Genomic DNA, 19,760 nt, shown 5'->3' on the forward strand with positions numbered 1-19,760 from the left:
GCTTCCTTAGCTGCTGGGTTGCAGGGAAGCCCCAAGGTCCCTGTTAACTGGTTCCTGGGCCCGTGCCGTGATGCTGCCTGCCGTTTGTGTCTCAGACGCCCGGCGCCTCGCGGAAGTCGCTGGACGCCCCCTCTTGGCCTGGTGTCTACCGTCTCTCCATGTCCCTGATGGAGCGGCTCCTCAAGACCCTGCGCTACAATTTCCTGACTGAGGCGCTGGACTTCGTGGGGGTTCACCAGGAGCGGACCTTACAGGTGGGGTCGCCGCGGCGCGGGCTCAGGGCTGCGTGGGGGGGCCCCCACTTCTGAGGTGCCAGGAGGACTGCTGGCCGACAGGCCCCGCGGAGGAAGGGGAACGGTCTGGGATCAGCTCAGGCAGAAGCCTCTTTATCCAGCCACCTGTCACGCCGTCACCTCCGCGTTTGTGGGCCCAGGACTCCCCTTCCTGTGGCAGGGCTGAGTCACCCCACCCTTCCCTGTGTCCCCCCCAGTGCCTCAACGCTGTGAGGACGGTGCAGAGTCTGGCGTGCCTGGAGGAGGCGGACCACACTGTGGGCTTCCTCCTGCAGCTCTCCAGCTTCAGGAAGGAGTGGCACTTCCACCTGCCTCAGCTCATGCGGGATGTCCAGGTGGGGCCTGAGACCAGCTTTTTGGGAGTCTGGGGACAGGTTCAGGGAGAACAGGCAGGGTGTGAAGGGCAGGCCTGTTGCTGGACGTGGCCGTTTTCTTAGGTAGCACAGGCTTGGGTTCACCTTGCTTCCTCTGCAGCGAAGTTTTGCCTCCATAGCACAGGGCGGCCTTATAGGGCGAGAACCTGGGCTCTGTGGCATAGAGCCTGGTTCACATCCCTTAGTGCAGGACTGAGACGGGACCAGCTGGAGGAGCAGGCGGGGAAGGAGCACAGGCTCTGGAGTCAGGCCTGTGGTTGTGTGACCTTGGCCAGGTCACTTCTCACCGTTTTCTTCTTCTATAAGAGGGGAAACTGTCCCCATCTAATTTATTTACTTAGGACTTCATACCGTACTTGGTATCTAGCTGGGTTTTGGAAACTGTCCAGGCATCTATTGACCCAAGTCTGGTTGAGCGTGCTTGGTGGCTGTGGGGTTTGGGCCTGGAGGACGCAGGGAGGTGCGGGGGACGCGGGAGAAGGGCGTGGTTTCCGGTCGCGCCCCGCTGGGTGGGTCTGGTCAGCTGGCTGGGGCCGCCCCGCAGATCCCCCTCACCCTCCCCTGTTCGCCGCAGGTGAACCTCGGCTACCTGTGCCAGGCCTGCACCTCCCTCCTGCACAGCCGCAAGATGCTGCAGCACTACCTGCAGGTAACCCAGCCCCCCGCCGCGGCCCACCGCGGGCGGCCTCGCCCCAACTCCTCCGAGCTCCAGCTCTCTGTTGTCTCCCCTCTCCCTGCCAGAACAAAAATGGGGAGGGCATCCCCTCGGCCGTCGGCCCCCGAGCTCAGCGGCCACCCACAGCTGCCCCGGCTGCCCTCTCCTGCTCCTCCTCCAAGCAGCCCGCTCCCGACACAGAGGCCTCGGAGCAGCGGGCCTTGCGCACCGTCCAGTACGGCCTCCTGAGGATCCTCAGCAGGACCCTGGCCGCCCTGCGCCGCTTCACCCCCGATGTCTGCCAGGTCCTGCTGGATCAGGTACTCTGCCCCGCGCCCCAGCCTCCACTGGGCCACCAGGGCTCCGCTCTGCACCCAGAGGTGCCTGGGGGTCTCGCCCTCCATCAGTCTTGTCTTGCTTTGCAGTCCCTGGACCTTGCTGAATACAGCTTCCTGTTTGCCCTGAGCTTCACCACTCCCACCTTTGACTCCGAAGGGGCCCCCTCTTTCGGGACCCTTCTGGCCACCGTGAATGTGGCCCTGAACATGCTTGGAGAGGTGAGTCGGGTATTGTCTGGCCCCTCACCCTAAGCCTTCCTCCCAGCTTTCCACTGCCTAACCACCAATTTGGGCCTGTGTACCCAGCCTGAGCTGACCTGTAAGAACTAGTGACAGTTAACGAGTAACTGATAAAATCACCTAGCGTAGGTCCTGTGAGATGGGAAGGTCTCAGTGACTTGGAGTTGTTACTACTACCTTATTTTTTTAAACCCCCGTTTCTCTTCCTCCAGCTGGACAAGAAAAAGGAGCCTCTCACTCAGGCTGTGGGGCTCAGCACACAAGTGGAAGGGACCAGAACTCTGAAGTGAGAAAGCCCTCCTTCTGGACATTGGTTGGGGGCTGGGGTGGTCTTGGGCCGGCTCTCCTGCATCCCCGCTTCCTGCACACGGCCCACGTGGGCTCTGCAGCAGTGCCCACATCCGCCCGCCTCCCCCCACCCCACCCCCAGGTCGCTCCTGATGTTCACCATGGAGAACTGCTTCTACCTGCTCATCTCCCAGGCGATGCGTTACCTCCGGGACCCGGCTGTGCACCCCCGGGACAAGCAGCGGATGAAGCAGGAGCTCAGCTCAGAGTTGGTAGGAGGGGTGGAGGGCCCTGCCTGCCAGGGTGACCCAGAGGTCCCAGCCCCCCAGTGCCTGGGGCTGCCCTGAGAGGGGGGCCACAGGGCCTCATCAGGGGCTTTTTCTTTTGTAGAGCACTCTCCTCTCCAGCCTCTCCCGCTACTTCCGCAGGGGAGCCCCCAGCTCCCCTGCTGCTGGCGTCCTTCCCTCGCCGCAGGGCAAGTCCACCTCTCTCTCCAAGGTCAGCCCTGAGAGTCAGGAGCCTCTGATCCAGCTGGTGCAGGCCTTTGTCCGACACGTGCAAAGATAGGGCACCGGCCTGCTGCCGCCTGCACTCTGCACCAGCCTGCACGGCAGACCTGGGGAGCGGGGGTACTGCTGGCAGACGGCCTGTCTGGGCCCGAGAGCAGCTCGGCACCCTCCTCAGAGTCGCCGCGACTCCAGCCACCGCCCCGGCGTTATTTTTGTAACAGATCAAGAGGTCAGCAGCAGGGGTGGGGAGCTGTGAGTCTGCTGCACTCACAGTTTCACGTTCAAAATGCCCCTAAAGAGGTGTATTCTCTTCCTTCAAGCATTCCCCACAGCACTTGACCCTGGCCAGGGGAGAGGCGGGGAGCCAGTCACGTGCAGCCAGGAGGCTGTGTGCACGGGTTTGAAAATCTGTTTTCCACACTCTGTTCTTGCAGTTTTTGGTAATACTGTGGTCTATTTATACAAATATTAAAATACTGTTTATACACAACTGTGTGGGTATACTTCCAAGCCCAAGGATTAACCAGCTCTCAGAGCATCGCTCTGCTTCCCTTGGCCAGGGGCCCAGAGTGGAGTGGGGGGTACTGGGTGGACACTTGGGTCTTCCTTCTACCCAGGTCTTGGCCCCCAACCCCATTTACCAGCTGGCTGAGTTGATCACTGGGTTAGAGCCTTTCCTGAAGCCCTGCTCCTCCTGTCTATAGCTCTGTGCCTCCCCTCCCTTCAGAGGGCCCTGGGTGGGGTGGCCTCTGGCCTCCTTGGGACCTAATCAGAGTTCTGGGCCCAGCTGCAAGCCTCAATCTAAAACTTGGCTTGTGGACCGAAGCTATCACTTGGGAAGTTTCGGGAACTAGACTGACCTGGGCTACAGTCCCTGCGTGGCCACTTGCCAGTTACGGAACCTCGAGGAGGTGACTCTGTTTTCTTCCCTCGTCTGTGAGGATGACACGAGAATATGTGTGCACGTGCTACACTCAATGCCGGATCCCTGGGAAGCACTGGCAGCTGTCAGTTACCCAAGGGTAAACCATCATGCACATTTTACAGTCCACTCTGCCCCAGTTCAGGCAAGTTTTTCTCAGGAAAAAAACGATGATGCAGCTGCAGCAGACCAGTATTCCCTTCCTCAGGAGCAGCATGGGGGCCCTGGGAGGGAAAAGAGGCCCATCACTCCCTCCCCCAGATGGAGGGCGCGGTGCGGCAGTGTGCGGCCGCCTCGTCTTCCCCTTCCCGCCTGTGAGGCCCGCGATGTGACCGGAGCCCAGGCAACGTGCACACGAAGGATAGTTTATTATTGGTCACTGGCTAGAGAGCAAGCAGACAGGCAGAGTAAAAAGATCCGTTAAAAAGTGAGTGTGGAGAGTGCAGGCGGCAGCCACCAGACTTGGCTTGAGCGATAGGGCTGGGAGGGGAGGGCTAGCACCGGGGAGCTCCGGCCAGGCTCCCCTCCACTGCAGCACATCCCCGGGGATGCACCCCTGTCTCCGGCCCGCCACAGACCTGCCTGCCTGCCTGCCTCGCCCTCTGCTGCTTTTGGCAACTAAAGGCAGGTGTTCTCTCTTGCCAAGGGTGCACCCCAGGGCGTCCTCAGCCCATCTTGCACTGAGCCCCCCCCACAGGCTAGGGCGCCGAGCGCAGCTGCTGCAGCCAGGCCCGCCCTCCTGAGAGAAGCCGGGAGCGCTGGGGGTCTCAAGGACGCAGGCAGGGGCGGGGGGCTCCAGAAACAGGTCAGAAGCAGGCTGGGGGAGGAGCTGCGATCATTCAGCCTCTGGGGCCCCTTGCAGCTGGACGGCCAAGGGGCAGGATGGGGCTAGGGTGAGCCTCCCGACGCTGAGCAGCTGGGTCGCCAGCAGACACGAGGCAGGGCTGCACCCATTCCCCTGCCCAGGCCAGAGCGGGCAGGGCCTGGGGGAGGCGCCTGCTCAGCTGAGCAGCTCCAAGTAGGTGACGGGGACCTTGCCCTTCTTGTTGCCTCTCTCGCCAATGAGCCAGTCGGGGTCCATGCCAGGCAGGCTGTAGACAGTGATGAGCTGAAGAGGGTGACGGAGGAGGAGGGTCACACCCCTGCTATGCAGGGCCCCTGCGCCTCCAGTGGCGGGCGCCCCCTCCTCAGCTGCTCTACGGAGACGGATCAGAGAGCTTGCCTCCTCAGAGCCGGAGCCACCTGTCCCCCGCAGCCGGTCCCGGGCTCTGCCCCCACCCCCCGGACCCCTCAGAGGTGGGGAGCCCGTGATGCCGGGTCCTCAGACCCCATGTCCCCAGCTCCAGTCCCCTGGCCCGCTAAGCTGGCCTGTGCACCCCGACTGCCAATCCGTCCCTGTGGCGTCCAGGCCCACCTCATCAGCCAGCAGGGCCAGCTCACTGCTGTCGGCTGCCTCATAGTCATAGAGAACGCGGGCTTTCCTGGTTCCGCTGGCCGGCGGGGCCACCTCCTCCAGGCAGAGAGCGGCCTCCCCTGGAGGGGCCAAGTCGGCCACAGAGGGCCCCATGGGCATCGTGGCCGCGGCAGTGGTGGGTGAGGTACTGCTGAGGGGTGGGGAGGTGGACTCGGCAGTGCCCACGAAGGTGCCTGGGAATCTGGAGAGGACAGTGGGGGGGGGGCGCCCGTCTCAGTAGCTGGGAGCCACCCTCTTTGGGGGGGGTCCCACGTGCCCCACAAAACACCAGTCAGGCCCAGGGCCACAGAGGCAAGGCCACCTCGCTACTTACATGGCTCCCTGGGAGCTGGCAGCGTGAAGAGGAAAACAAGGGGAAGTGAGACGCCCCTGCCGTCCCCGCCACTGCCCATCCCAGGGTCTCAGAACCCGCGCCCGAGGTCCCTGAGGCAGCCACCCCTCACTGTCCTCCTGATGGGGTGCCCAGGCCCAGAGGCAGGGGTGATGCCCCACCACAGTCAGCAGCCCTCCACCCCGCCCCAGGCGTCAACGGGGGCTATCTGCGCTCGGGGGAGCTGGGGGCTGGGAGCCAGGCGCCCCCGGTGGGCACCTGCCCAGCTGCTTCTGGAGGTCCAGCATGTGGCGGTAGCACTGGGCATAGTATGTGGTCTGAGACTCCACGAACTCATGGAGGCAGCGAAGGTGGTTCACCTGCAGAGAAGAGGCAGTGGCTGAGCGGGCACCCGCGGGCGGACAAAGCAGCCCGCTCCCCACCCCACGCTCTGCAGACCCTGGCTCGGGATCCGGCATATTCTGCCCAGGCCTCTTGCTCCCTGGGGTGGGAGGGGGCCATACCCCTGCTTTGGGACCTTAAGGGCCGTGGGCTCTGCCCCACCCAGGTTCACTAGCTGCCTCAATGTGAACTTAAAGAGTCGTGGGGACACACGGGTGACAAGAAGACTTGGGACGACAGGAGGAGGAAACGGGACAGGACTCACGTGGGTGCTACTGATCCCCTCCAGCAGGAGCCGGGTCACTTCTGCCTGCCGGTCAAACTCTGTCTGGGCCACTCGGAGCTCCTGCTCAGCCTGGGAAGGGCAGGGGATGAGCACGAGGGCAAGAATGGCCCCCAGACGCCCTCCCACTAGCCTCCTCCCGCCCCTGGAGCCGATGGGGAGAGGTCTCTGCCCTTCTGTGGCAGATGGACTTCCCCACCCCCCCACCCAGGGGTGCAGACATCAGGGCAGGGGTTCACCTCTCACCCCTGACGTCAGGCCTGGGGCCCTGACCCCCTGGAGGAGCCTTAGCCAGGCTTGGGACCCCCCCAGAGGAGGCCAGTTGCTGGGTGGGCAGGCAGAGCCTCAGGCGCCCTCCTCGGCCTTTCACGCTCATGCATTTGTCCATCTGAGGCCACCACCCAGCAGGGACAAATTCAACGAACAGTTGCTTTGGCCTCCGGAGGGCCCACGGTGTGCTGCGGGGTGGAGGGGAAGTGGCCGCCCCTTGCCATGGCCCCGCGGCTGCAGGGCAGAGTTCAGAACTAGACACAGACCTGTCCCCGACGACAGCGGCGAGCCGGGACCCCGTTCCCCAGCCCACTTCTTCTCTGAGCCCCAACTCACCTTGTCCACCTCATCATTCCAGAGCTGCAGAGACCACAACAGGACCGGTCAGCAGGGGAGGGAGGGGGCAGCGGTCAGCAGGGGAGGGGAACGGAGGTGGGGGGCGGCTGTACCCCAGAGCCCGGGCCCCTGCCCCAGCTCCCAAGACCCCGCCCCAACCTCTTCCCACCCCTCCACACTTCCCAATGTCCCCCCGACAACCCCACCAGGAGCTGAGGCTGGGGGGGAGGCCTGGTGTGAGAGGGAGGGGGGCTCTGACATCACAGTCCATCCAGCCCCACATGCCACATGCGGGGAGGGGGCACAGCCAGCTGGGAAGTCCTGCTTGGGTTTCTCCTACAGGCAAGCCCCCAGGCTCGGACTGGGGTCTCCAGGGAGACCGAGCGTCCCCCACCCCACCCTGACGCTCTGCTGAGGCTGCTGGGCTGGGAGGCAGGACCGTGTGACCCTAGACCAGTCACTGAACCTTTCCGTCCTTCGGCAGAGAAAGGCAGCCTCGTGCCAGAGTCACACTGGGGTTCAAAGGCACAAGAAAAAAACAGGGCCGTCTCCACCCTCCTGGATAGTCCTCCTTCCACTCGGCCCAGGAAGGGGGGCGGCAAGTGTCCTCCAGAGTCTAAAGAAGAAAGACCCCCCTCCCCCCACCACGGCTTAGGAGGCCCGTTCCTCCGGCCCGCTGCTACCCTAACACGGGGCCTGGGCGGGGCAGAGAGCAAAAACCCAGGCCAGCCTGGCTGGGACGGAGGGGTCCCCACCCCAGTGCCGCTTGGCAAACTGCACAACACGGGAAGCGACCTCCACTTGGACACACTCGGGTGAGCCAGCCACAGGGGGCCGGGGCTCGACACTGCGGTTAACACCCCCGGGGAACCAGGGACCGCGCGCGCGCACACACACACACACACACACACACACACACACACACACACACGGCAACATGCTTATGACAGATGGAGAAGAGCCGCGGGGCGGTGGGTGGTGCGGGAGGATGTCACCCACGGGGAAAGGAGGGACAGAGAGAGGCAGAGAAAGGCCCAGCACTGGTTTCGACAAGCATGATGGGACAGGTGTCTTCTGCCTATTTCCCCAACTAAACAGTAAACATCAAGATCTCAACAAGCTGTAGGAAAAAAAGATACCAGACATTCAAAGTCCTCCTGACCCCGCCCCGCCCAGCCCACCCTCTTAAATCCCGGTCCCACCTGCCCACCCACCCATGGCTGCCCTCACGCTCAGCTTCAGAGGGGCCAGCTCGGGACATGCCCGTTTCCCCACTGCGGGGGTCTCGCTCCCCATTTTAAGGGCCTCCGCCCCAGGCTGCCCTTCCCCCCCCGGGTCTACCTTCCCACGGGGCCCTGCTCGGTCTCAAGGCCTCCGGGCGCCTCCCCGACACCTAGCCAATGTACTCTGGTGGCCGCTGGATGGACAGCGCCATCCTCGAGTCCTGTCCAGGGGTCTGTGACCTCCCGGCAGGCCAGGCCAGGACCTCCTCCCTCTCCTCCGGGCGCAGGGGGTCATGGCACTTGGGTGGGTGCTGAGTGGGGGTGGGCGGACTCTCGGGCCCCTCGGAGTCCACCAGGCTGCGCGGGGCAGCGGGCCAGGCTCACCTCCAGTGTTGGGCAGGGAGGGGCGAGGGCGCAGGGCCCAGGCGGCCCCTGAGTGACCCTCTGCTCCTGCTTTCCTCGACTGGCATCAGGCCCCGGGTGTTGGGGGTGGGGGCAGGGAGGGGGAGCCGGGGCGGGGTGGGCGGGGGCGCTTACCGCGGAGGCGCTGGCCGAGAGAATGTAATTACGCGGTCTAGTCTCCTGAAAGTCAGGCACCGTCTGGCGGGGAACAGAGTTCACGGGGGAGGGGGGAGTCACGCGGGGTGGGGGCCTGGCCGGGAGGCCGCCCTAGAGTCTCCCCCAGGGAGATGCCAGGAGCCACCCCCACCCACCAACGCCATGGACAGAAGGCTACGGACCGATAACACCACAGACCCCCTTCTCCCCACACCAACCACCTGCACAGGAGGCGGGCTGAGTGAGGGTCTCAGAGGGTCGGAACAAAGACCAAGAGGGTGGACATGCTGGGGAGCCTGGGAGACCAGATGCCAGCGAGGGGACAGCCTGCAGCTGTCACAACCCTGAACTTCAGGCAGGACACAGACCCGTCCAGCCCCGGCGGTCCTCTGGCCCCTCTTCCCCGGGCCAGCCTCATCTCACTCAGAGGCCCCAGTTACACCCACCGTTCTCCAAGCACGGCCCGCCCCCACCCCGCCCAGCTCACTCCACCCACACCTCCGCACACACCCCATCTCTCCTTCCTGCAGCAAGGACCAGGCCCCTCCCCGCCACGAGGATGGACAGATGGATGCACGGATGGACAGAGTGACAGGCGGTTGACATTTGCAAAAAGCTGACTCAACAGGCTTCAACGCCTGGCGCCCCCCCAGACCAGAGGCTACAAGTGGTGGAGGCCCCAGTGGGGAGACCAGCTGCTTGCAAAAGGCCTGGAGGACGGCCCTCCCCGGCCCGGCTGGCCCGGCCCGGCCCGGCCCCGTGAGGCCCGAGGCCGAGGTGGGCAAACCAGAAGCGGCACAGCACGTGGGACAGGTATACTCACATCTCCCTCACACTGAGCCAAGTTACCCAAAGCAGAACGGAAAGGAACAAAAACAAAGAGTTAGTGAGTCCACAGCGCAGGCGGGAGCAGGTCCCCCCGGGACGCACAAGCCCGCCCTCCGGAAGGAGTCCTGACCGGAGTGTGGGTGCTGAGGGGTGGCAGGTGGGTGGGTGCCCTGCTGGGCTGGAGCCCACTGGGATATGCTGGACCAGGCCCCAGCTCGGGAGGGGGCGTCTTGCTAAAAGTCACATACTCGGGGCTGGTCTGGGCCAACCAGCCGGACGGGAGGTGTGCCGCTCCGGTGACGAAGGAAGCGCTCCCCGGCCTGGCTGCCGGAGGAAGGCCTGTCCTGGCCAAGGGACTCAGAGAGCTGCCTGAGGGGCATGGAGCCTGTCCCGTCCACGGGGGCTCAGGCAGCCGCAGCTCATCCTACCCAAGCCCAACCCGATGCTGGTGGCTGAAGCCCTGCCTCTGGTCTGGACTCCACACCCCTGGATGAGGCGCCACGGCTCTTGCCAGGGGCACCGCCCAGGCTCCTTGGCCCCCGGGGGCCACATGGAGGGAGGGGAATGCGAGGGGGGCTGTAAGTAACTCTCGGGCAGTGGGGGGGGGGGCCTGGCCTTCCCTGGCTGAGGGCCCCGGCGGGCAGAGGTGCCAGTGTCCCTGGTGTGTCTCGGACCTGACCTGGGGAGTCCCCACCCCGGAGTGTGAGGCGGCCTTGCAGCCCCTGCACCCCGAGCAGCCCGGGCCCCTGGGGCCCAGCTCTCCCAACCCTGGTCACCGTGTCCCACACTACATCCCATCGGCCTGGCTGAGCAGAAGGGGAGCCAAGATAGCCCTGGCTTCGTCCAGCGACGTGGGGCTCCCTGAAGGGCCCCGAGACCCGCTCCTGGGCGGGCGAGCAGCCCAGCCCTGGGACCTCCACACCAGCGCAGTGGAGCCTGAGGACAGGACGGGGCGCCCGGGGAACAGCACTGGAGCAGTGGCGGGGGGTGCTGTTAGTAGCGGAGCCATGCCCGGGCAGAGCCGGGAACAGAGCCGAGCACCAGGGAGGGCAGTGCGGGGGGCATGCGAGAAGCCAACCGGCTGTCTGTCTGGGGTGGCTGTGGGCTGCCCTGCGCTCAGGGGAGGGCGCTGCGGGTCCACCCCCAACCCACCCCCCACCCCAATGTCTGCCCCGGGGACCCAGAGCTCTGGGTCGGCAGGGTTCCATCGGGGGTGGGAGCAGACGGGCGAGACCTCACATGGTCTGCCCCGAGCAGCGCCCCCCAGCCAGGCTTCTCCAGGCAGGGACGGGGAGGGAGGTCATGCCAAACACCACGAGCCTCCGCCCCGAGCCTCCACCCGCTCTGGTCCAGCAGGACACCTACCGTGGCTTTGGCTTCGGCAGCTTTGGCTTTCTTGAGCCGCGCTTTGGAGGCATCCAGGTCTAGACGCCGGTTCTGCAGGAGCCGCCTCTCCTTCTGTATTGGGGGGGTGTGTGGGGGGGAATCAGGGACGTGAGCCCCACGGCTGCCATGGGAGACCCCCAGCCCCAGCAGGACCAGCCCACAGGACCATCCGGTCAAGACAGGGAAACTGAGGCCCGGATGGGCAAGGTCAAACACTCCAGGCCACTCGGTCCACAAGAGCCACGTCTGCGGAGGCCCTAAGGGCTGCAGGGTCCCGGGCTGGGTTCCGCGGCTCTGAGGAGAGGGCGGCCAGGGTCACCAGGAAGCACGCGGCCCCAGGCCCCTCACCGAAATCGTCTTCCAGTCCCCTTCCAGGAAGTTGCGCAGGGGCGTGAGGAAGTTGATGGAGGCCGTGTGGATGAAATCTCTCTCGGCCGCTCCCAGGCGCTTTTCCGCTTCGGCCACCTTGATCAGCGTCTTCCCTGAGAAGCAGAGTTGGGGGGTGAGGAGGCGGGCCAGGCTCCGGCCACTCTGGCTCTCAGGAGGGAGGAGAGAGCCCCAGGAGAGATGTTCTGAGAAGCAAGAGCAGAAATGGCTGGCCTGGGAAAATGGGAGAAAATCTGTATATCCATATACCCACTGACCAATAAATACTGGGAAACCCCAAAACCAGAACACTTCACAGCCATTAGAAAGAAGAGGGGTGGGACTTTCAGAATAACAGAGGGAGAAACTCAGCAAATCCTCCTCCTAGAAAGGACACAGGGACTTACCTGGGGGTCCAATGGCTAAGACTCCACACTTCCACTGCGGGGGCATAGGTTCGATCCCTGATTGGGGAACTAAGATCTCATATGCTAGGCAGTATGGCAAAAAACAACCCCTACCTATCTATCTATCGCCTTCAAAAATAGAACAAAACTGGACACAATTGTCAAAAACAATCATTTCTGGACTCTGGAAATTGACCAAAGGCAAGTAACAAATTGAGAAGCATTTACTCCAGAACCACAGGACCTTGATAAGAACCACGGAGACGGTAGCTTTCTAGCCTGGGTGTGCTCACCTCTCTCCAAGTTCCGTGGTGTGCCCCTCTATGAGGGCGGGGTAGGGCCTGAGGCTGCTGGAGGGGGCGGACATGATTTTGGCTGGAACACAGAAAAACCCACAAGACATGGTCACAAACAGTAATGATCTCAATGGCAAATCTTCAGGAAAGGCCAACATCACAGCTAACATGAAGCTGGAGGACTGGCTGGAAGAAGCAGCAGACCTGCCAGAAATTTAACAGGAGATCTGGGAAATGAGACAGTCACAGTAAGCCTTGATAAACTCTAGACAACTCTGGTGGTCTGGGAGGCTGTGCCTGAGTGTAGCATGGGAGAGACAGGAGAGAACCTCAGGTATCAACTCATTCTTGGCTAGTGGGAGGCTCTGCACATTCGCGAAGTAAAAGCTAGGAACACATATAAACTGCTTGGACATGAGTGTGTTCCCCAGCCCACTCATAAATTCATAAGCAAAGCCTCTATGGTGCAAGATATTTAAGTACAACTTCTGATTAATCATTAGCTGATCACCAACATATGCTGACCTGGAAGCAACCCTTAGGACAATAGGCTTAGAAGTAAAAAGAATAATTTAAGAAGAAAAATAAGCAGAGACACCAGTAGCTGCATACAGCAAAGAACACAGACTCTAAACAATTAGCTCAGGCAAGTCTCTAAAGAAACAAACAGCACTAATAACCCAAGAAGAATTATAAGACACGCAAAGAAATAGGAAAGTACAGTCAATACGCAGGGAAAGAAAAGCAATCAACAGATACTATCTCCGAGAAGGCCCAGATATTAGACTTAGCAGACAAAGACTTCTAAGCAGCTATTACAAATAAGTACAAAACAAAAAACAATCAAAACCCTAATGGTAGGGAGGGACAAATTCTGGTATAGGATTAAACTACTATATACAAAATAAATAAGCAACAGCATATACCATATAGCACAGGGAATCATAGCCATTACTTTGTAATAACCTATGATGGAATATAATCTGCAAAAATACTGAATCACTATGCCATATACCAGAAACAAACACATATTAAAATCAACTATACTTCAATTAAAAAATTTAAAAAAAATGGAACCATGTTTAAAGATTTAACATGAATACAACACTGTAAAGCAATTATCCTCCAATTAAAAATTTTATTTTTAAATTTTTTTTGTTTTTGTTTTTTTCATTTATTTTTATTAGTTGGAGGCTAATTACTTTACAATATTGTAGTGGTTTTTGCCATACATTGACATGAATCAGCCATGGATTTACACGTGTTCCCCATCCCGATCCCCTCTCCCGCCTCCCTCCCCATCCCATCCCTCTGGGTCTTCCCAGTGCACCAGCCCTGAGCACTTGTCTCATGCATCCAACCTGGGAGAAACTGGGGAGTCGGTGGGGGAGTGAGGGATAAATTAGGTTGGGATTAACATATACACACTACTATATATAAAACAGATAACCAACAAGACCTACTATAGAGCACAGTAGGTGCTATACTCAATATTTTGAAATAACCCAAAGTGAAAAGAATCTGAAAAGGGGCATATATATGTGTATATAACAGAATCACTGCACTGTATATCTGAAACGAACACAATATTGTAAATCAACTACGTTCTAATTCAGAATTAATCAAAAATTTAAAAATAAACTGAATCGAGGGATTGTTTGTACAAGTCTGTAAATATAATAAAAACACCAAATAACCCACTTAAAACAAGTGCACTTTACAGTACCTAAACTGTACCTCAACAAAACTTAATAAAAAACAAAGATTGAGGTGGCTCTTTAAGTGCTACCGTGAACAGATAATCTGTAAAGCAACACCAAGTTTAAAAATCAGGTTGCAGAATCGCGCACATAAGAGAATATGATCCCATTAAAAATGCACACAAACCAAAAGTGGGTAAAGGAGACTCCCCTTTTTTTTGAGTCGTGCCATGTGGTATGCAGGATCTTAGTTCCCTGGCCAGGGATGGAACCCAGGGCCACTGCACTGGGAGTGTGGAGTCTTAGCCACTGGCTCACCAGGGAAGTCCCAGGAGGCGTCTATTTCTCACTCTGCTTTCACCTCTGGTGATTGAGGTATTTGCAGGCAGAATGAATCCAGGCATCACATGTGTAAATACAAGACCAGAGAAAGGAAGGAAAGGAGGGAGGGAGGGAGGTCAGGGCCAGAGACGGCGGCCCCGCCCAGCCGTGGGGGCCGGCTCACCGTAGGGGGTGGTGGGCCCCAGCTCGCTGGCCGCCTCGGCCATGTACTGCGCCAGCAGCTCGCCGTTGGTGACCCGCGAGGGCACCTTCCTGTCCAGCTTCTCGTACAGGAACTCCTCCACTCGGGCGCCTGTGGGAGACAGCAGCCAAAGCCCCGGGGCCCTTCTGGAGGAGCCCAAGGCCAGACCAGGGCGCCCGGCCCGGTGACTTCCAGGACATTCTCCTGCTGATTCCCCCCCGTGAGACGGGCTGTCGACCCCCGTGAAACCCCTCACAGGGAGGGAGAAGCCACGGCCCAGAGACCTGAAGGACCTGCCCGAGGTCACCCAGCTGCGGTGACGGGCCTTCCACGTCCCCCTCCTTAGAATATGGACTCAAAGAGCGTGACACACAGGTGGTGCTAGTGGTGAAGAACCCGCCTGCCAATGCAGGAGACCTAAGAACCACGGGTTCGATCCCTGGGTGGGGAAGATCCCCTGGAGGAGGGCATGGCAACCCACTCCTGGATTCTTGCCTGGAGAATCCCCCTGGACAGAGGAGCCTGGTGGGCTACAGTCCACGGGGTCGCAAAGAGTCGGACACGACTAAGCGACTTAGCATGCACGCACGCACCACACGTGTGAACAGCGCTCTGGCCGGACCCAGAAAGCTCTCAGCACACTGCCTTAGCTAAGAGCAGAAATACAGGCAGACATGTCTCCGGACCCCAGGGCAGATTCCCCTGCAGCTGTGGGGGCCTGCTCTATGCTCTCATGCGATCCTGGACGAGCCTTCTTTGTCCCTGAACCTTGCTGCCTGCTCCCCAGTGACCAGGCTCCCATTTCTCCTGCCTCTTCTCCCAGTGATGTTTCAGTTTCCAGGTATCTCTTCAACACCTCTGGGAAAAACTTGCATTTCCACGTCCCAGAGACTGAGTGCATTGTGGAACCCAACACCGAGACTGCTGTTTTTACTGGGGACCATCCCCCCTTCCCCTGCCACCGACAGCAGCCTTAAGCCCCAAGAGTCTAACCCAAGTCCCAGGCCCACCTACACGGCCTCAGCAGCTGGGCCTCTGCCCACAGTGCCCTGCCCCTTGCCCAGGGCCAGCCCATGTCCACTCACTGGGGTTGGGCTGCAGCAGCACCTCTGTCTGTCTCAAGATCTTCTCGGTCCAGTTCTTGGTGCTGTCCGCCCGGGCCAGGAGGCTCTCAAAGTGGGCATCGAGCTCGGTCTTCTCAGCCTGGCCAAATTTCTCCTCCGTGAACTGTGGGCGGGGGGTCGGGGGGAGCACTCAGGGGTGGACGACTCAGCAGGGGGGAAGGGAGGACCAGCCCTGCCCCACCCATCTACCCCTCCCGCCTGGCTGGAACTCAGGCCCTAAGGTCCAGGAACCAGTCTACCCCATCTGGGACCCCGATCAAACTGCAACCCTGCCCTGGGCCTCAGCTTGCTCCTCTGTGACATGGGATGGTTGGGCCAGAGCCGGTGGATCCCGGTTTGTTTCGGAAATCCAATGAAAGACAGACACCCCCTGCCCCCCAAATGCACACCTGTACAAAATCAAACACAACTTAGGGTGTAAGGAGCCTCTGGGAGGCCATCACTGAGGGTCCTCCCAGCCTGACTCTGGAGGGAAGCACTTGGTAACTAGCGCTCAGGGAACACAAGGGGCACAGAGCAAGGTCTGGGGTGATCAGCGGGTGCCGGGGCAGCTGGGAGCCCCGGGGAAGGGGACCCCGGGGGAGTGAGTGGGAAGAACCCAGGTTCCGGAACCAGAGGGACATGATTCAAGTCTCAGTTCTGATGAGCAACGTGACCTGGGGCAAGTGGCTTTGCCTCTCTGAGAATCCGTTTCCTAAGCTGAAAATGGGAATAATAAGGAATAGCATCTCCCTTGTTGTGAGGAAGAAATAAAAAAGATGTGGGTAAGATATGAAGGCCAGGGTCTGGCAGGGAGTTTGGTGCCCAGTGTAAGGGCTGATACTGTAAAGACCTGATGGGAAGGAAGAGGGGTGGGATGGAGGATGGTCTCCGCTGCTTGGCATGGTACATGGGGAGTAGCGCCAACTCATCCAAGCCAACTGCTGGGCATGCTCAGGCCCAGGAAGCTCGGCAGCCCCACCCCAAGGCCAGGGAGGGGCCAGGATGTTACATCAGGGTCCTCCTTCTGAGCTGGCCAAAGCCACAGGGGCCACGTGGGAACAACCGGAAACCAGCCCAGGTCCTGGCCCTTCTGATCTCAAAGGCCCTGTCCAGCCGTGGTGGGTGGTGGTCAGAGACAAACTGTACAGAAGCGAGATCAACTCTGACAACAGATAGTGCTGACTCTGCACTCAGCTCGGGCAAGTTTCCCATTTCACAGAAGGTGCTGCTGAGGCTGGGCAAGAGGCAGGCTGCACTGGCGTCAGGGTCGTCACGAGCTGGGGGTCTGGAGGCCCTTCCCAGATGACCTGGCAGCCCTGAGTCACCCAGAGGCCAAGGACAGCTCCAGCTGCAGGGAGCGGGAGGCCCCACCGGCTGCAGGCCTCTCCGGCTCAGCAGCCATCAATTATGTATGGGGGCTTGGGTTTCTCTCTGCAAGGCTGGGTGGGCCAGGGTCAGAGCCTGTGGCTCCCCGCTTGGGAGCCAGCTACTCTTGCTCTCCTGACTCTTCTTCCTCACTGTCCACAAGCCGGGGCCTCCCAGAGCGGGCCCTGAACAGGCCTGCCCTCACCCAGCCTCTTCGGGGGTGGGGGTGGCACTAACTCCATTTTCCAGATGAGAAAACTGAGGCTCACAGGCAAAGTCACCTCTCTGGTCCTCAGTTTCCATCTCATAGAATATTCAGGAGGTGCTTAGTTCCGTGATCAGCACACAGTACAGGCCTGATAAATGTCAGCTGGTGTCAACGTCATCATCATCATCAATAAAAGATCTCCCGCAGGTCCCTCCTCGGCTCCCAGGAGCCACCTAGGGACCTTACCCCATGGGACCAGCCGCTCTGATTCCAGTGATGGAGTCACGCTCAGTATCTCCTCCCCTTCTTGCCACGGTTATGGGCAGCACTTCCCGCCGGGCCACCTGGCCACCTGTCCCTCACACTACACATCCACCCACGTCCAAAGCCTACCAGGTTTTTCCAATGTCCTGGGCATCCCTCCCACGGCCACTGTTGCCTGCCCGGCTAGGATGAAAACAAAGCTACAGCTTCCCTGACTTTTATTATCATCGCTCCCACCTCCGCTCCTAGTAACACAGTCAGACTACCGACAGCACTGGTACTAGCACTTCCACTGCCCACTCCACCCCCACTGGCATCTTACCCAAATATGCTTTAGCTTTTCCTGCCTGGGTGCCCTTCGCAGAGCTGTTCCCATCACCGGGATCAACTCCACAAACCCCTCCTGGCCTTCAAGGCACAGTGCAGGGACTGAGAAGCCACCCTAGGATCACCCGTGCAAAAGGCATCAGGCCTCCAGCTTCTTCTCCCAGGTCCCGCTCCTTACGGGGTGGGGATGAGGCGAGGCTCGTTCAAAGTGCCCCCGGTACCTGGAGGGGCTGAGCGCTTGCCCAGCATGTCCTTCCACCTGGCAAGGTGGCACCCATGCAGAGGAGCTGCCCACACATTGATAATAAACCACCCTCCGTCCCTCCAGGCTGACTCCTATCCCAGGGCCGACTGGCCTCAGTTGGGGGGGGGGTCCCCCGAGTGGGCTCTCCTGCCCAGGCCACATTTCAAGCCCCTCTCTCTTAGGGCCACCACCTGGCCCTATTTCTGCCAAGAGAAAGGGCCCAGGCTTCAGAGGCTCATGACTGCAGAGTCCGAGGCTGCTCCCTGCAAGATGGCAGCAGCAGGGGGTGGGCGGCTAGAGCCAGAGAAAGCCTCTATTTATAAAGCTCCCAGCTCCCTCCTCCGCCCTGGAGGCAGGGGGCCTGGGTGCTGGCTCCCACGCCAGTATGGGCGACCCAGTGGGCCTGCCCCCACCAGGCCATGGGGCCCAAGCCTCCCCATGCCCCAGGCTCTGGCCAGATCGGGTGCTAGGGCCCCACAGTAGCCGGAAACTGGCAGATCAGGTTCTTCCTAGATGTGGGAGATAGAGTGGTTGCCATACCAACACAGGGGGCGAACTCCCCACCTTCTGGATGGATTGGGGCTGGCCAACGAGCTCCAGGCTGCAGGCATCCCCACTAAGGCTGAGGTCACCGGCAGGGCTGGGAACCCAGGGCAGCAAACCCTCTCTGGGGCACCCATCCTCAACGGGATGCTGTGCTTTCTAGTAAACATGGGCACGTGGGCTTCTAAGAGATGGTCTGGGGCTGGGCTCCTCCAGAGAACCAACCCCCACGGCAAGGACAAACAACAGGATCTGTTCCCAGGGCGCTGTGACCGGGCCAAGCCCCATGCCTGCAGCCACCCTTGGAGGCAGACTTGGTGCCACTCCCGATGGACAGAAGGGCACATGGAGGCTCCCAGAGAAGTGACTGGCCCAAGGTCACAGGCTGCACGGGTGCAATACTAACCACGTTACACCAAGAGTGACTTGCCTTTAGTGAGCATGTCCACACGGAGTGCCGGGGACACTCACATCCATGCTGGGAGGGAGGGGTTGCTAAGGCCATTTTCAAAAGACTGAAAAACTGAGGCCCAGAGAGGTGAAGCCCCCGCCCTTCTCAAAGTCACAAGAGGGGACATCCATGCCCATAGCTGACTCCCGGTCTTCACTGATAAGCTGCTTCAGTTTCTCTCCTTGCCCCCAAGTGGATAGGACTTGTTCTAATCCTAGCGTCACCCAGCGTACAGCTCCCCAAGGAGGGCATGCAGCCAGACCCCAGCCCTCTCCTCATTCCCCTGGGGCTGGGGAAATAAGAGGAAACAGGCCTGCCATGGAGCAGAAAGGAAATAATAACCCCAGCCCTCCTGGCTTCCGGACTGACTATCCAAGCGTGTAAAAGGGACCTGAGGGAATCAGTTCCGACAGCCCATTGCACAGGTGTGGAGACTGAGGCTCAGAGAAGGGCTCAGGGGCCCGGGTGCACGAGTCCTTGGGCCTGGATCTCAAGCCTCCAAACGGCGGCCGGGAGTCAAGAGTCATTGATGGCCACAGGCAGGGTGGCCGGAGCCGCCTGATGCCCTTTACCCTCCCCATCAGAGCCCCAACCGGGGCGGGGCGGGCGCCAGGGCAGTGTGATAACTCGGCCCCGGAAGGTCGCAAAGGGGGAGGCTGACACCTCCCGCCCAGGGAGCGGGGCCGAGGCAGGCCCAGCTCACTCCCCGGCCCCCGGGCCTCGCAGAGGGTAGTACAAGGCAGCGCAGCCGGCCGCCCCGGGGCTCCTTCTCTCGACCGGGCAGCGCAGAAGAGGAGGAAGGTTGGTGGGGGCCTAGGGCGACCTGGGAAGGAGCGGCGGCCGCGAGGGCCTTGTCCCGCGGCCCCGGGCTCTGTTGCAGGGGTGTCCGCCGGCCGCGCGGGGCCCAGGGCTCACGGCCTCCTCACCTGCACGGCCCGGGTGAAGAAGATGCCAGCGTCCGACGCGAGCTTCTTCATGTTGAAGTCCATGGCGCTCCGCAAGGCCGGCGCCCCCGGCCCGAGCGCCGCCCGGCAGCCCCCGGCCAGCCGCCGCCAGCCCTCACCGCGCCCACCTGCTGCCGGGGCTCAGTCCCTTAGCGCGCCCGCCAGTCCCTGCCGCCGCCGCCGCTGCCTCCGCCCGAGCCTGCCAAAGCGCGCAGGGCGGGGCGCCGGCCGCGGGGGCGGAGCCTCCGGGTGGGCGGGGCGGGGCGGCCGGCCTGGAGGCTGCTCGCGGCTGCCCCCCTGCGGCCGCCGATGGGCCAGCCTCTCTGG

At 60.9% G+C, this 19,760-nt stretch overlaps 2 protein-coding genes across 10 annotated transcripts in view; one reads left to right on the top strand and one right to left on the bottom strand.

Annotated features, from left to right (window-relative positions):
* Positions 1-3,187, top strand: part of NUP188 (nucleoporin 188) — a 42,124-nt gene extending 38,937 nt beyond the window's left edge. For both annotated transcript variants that reach the window (XM_043469769.1, XM_043469770.1), the window contains exons 37-44: positions 96-254; positions 491-628; positions 1,242-1,316; positions 1,409-1,642; positions 1,748-1,879; positions 2,113-2,186; positions 2,331-2,460; positions 2,579-3,187. In XM_043469769.1, coding sequence (XP_043325704.1) covers positions 96-254; positions 491-628; positions 1,242-1,316; positions 1,409-1,642; positions 1,748-1,879; positions 2,113-2,186; positions 2,331-2,460; positions 2,579-2,755 — 1,119 coding nt within the window. In that variant the 3' untranslated portion in view covers positions 2,756-3,187. The remainder of the gene's footprint in view (positions 1-95; positions 255-490; positions 629-1,241; positions 1,317-1,408; positions 1,643-1,747; positions 1,880-2,112; positions 2,187-2,330; positions 2,461-2,578) is intronic.
* Positions 3,188-3,968: 781 nt separating this feature from the next.
* SH3GLB2 (SH3 domain containing GRB2 like, endophilin B2) lies at positions 3,969-19,649 on the bottom strand. 8 transcript variants are annotated; one of them, XM_043469784.1, is made up of 14 exons: positions 19,416-19,649; positions 15,067-15,208; positions 13,964-14,092; positions 11,038-11,171; positions 10,669-10,761; positions 9,299-9,310; positions 8,455-8,517; positions 7,161-7,310; positions 6,695-6,718; positions 6,071-6,160; positions 5,683-5,783; positions 5,407-5,421; positions 5,034-5,274; positions 3,969-4,727 (listed from the first exon to the last, which is right to left on the bottom strand). In XM_043469784.1, the coding sequence occupies exons 1-14, from the start codon at positions 19,476-19,478 to the stop codon at positions 4,620-4,622; spliced, it is 1,365 nt and encodes a 454-aa protein (XP_043325719.1). In that variant the 5' UTR covers positions 19,479-19,649; the 3' UTR covers positions 3,969-4,619. The 8 variants fall into 8 exon arrangements, with proteins under 8 accessions (XP_043325719.1, XP_043325720.1, XP_043325722.1 ...); XM_043469785.1 differs by lacking the exon at positions 9,299-9,310; XM_043469787.1 differs by lacking the exon at positions 7,161-7,310.
* Positions 19,650-19,760: the final 111 nt, after the last annotated feature.

The sequence above is a fragment of the Cervus canadensis genome, chromosome 5, assembly GCF_019320065.1.
Source record: "Cervus canadensis isolate Bull #8, Minnesota chromosome 5, ASM1932006v1, whole genome shotgun sequence".
NCBI lineage: Eukaryota > Metazoa > Chordata > Mammalia > Artiodactyla > Cervidae > Cervus > Cervus canadensis.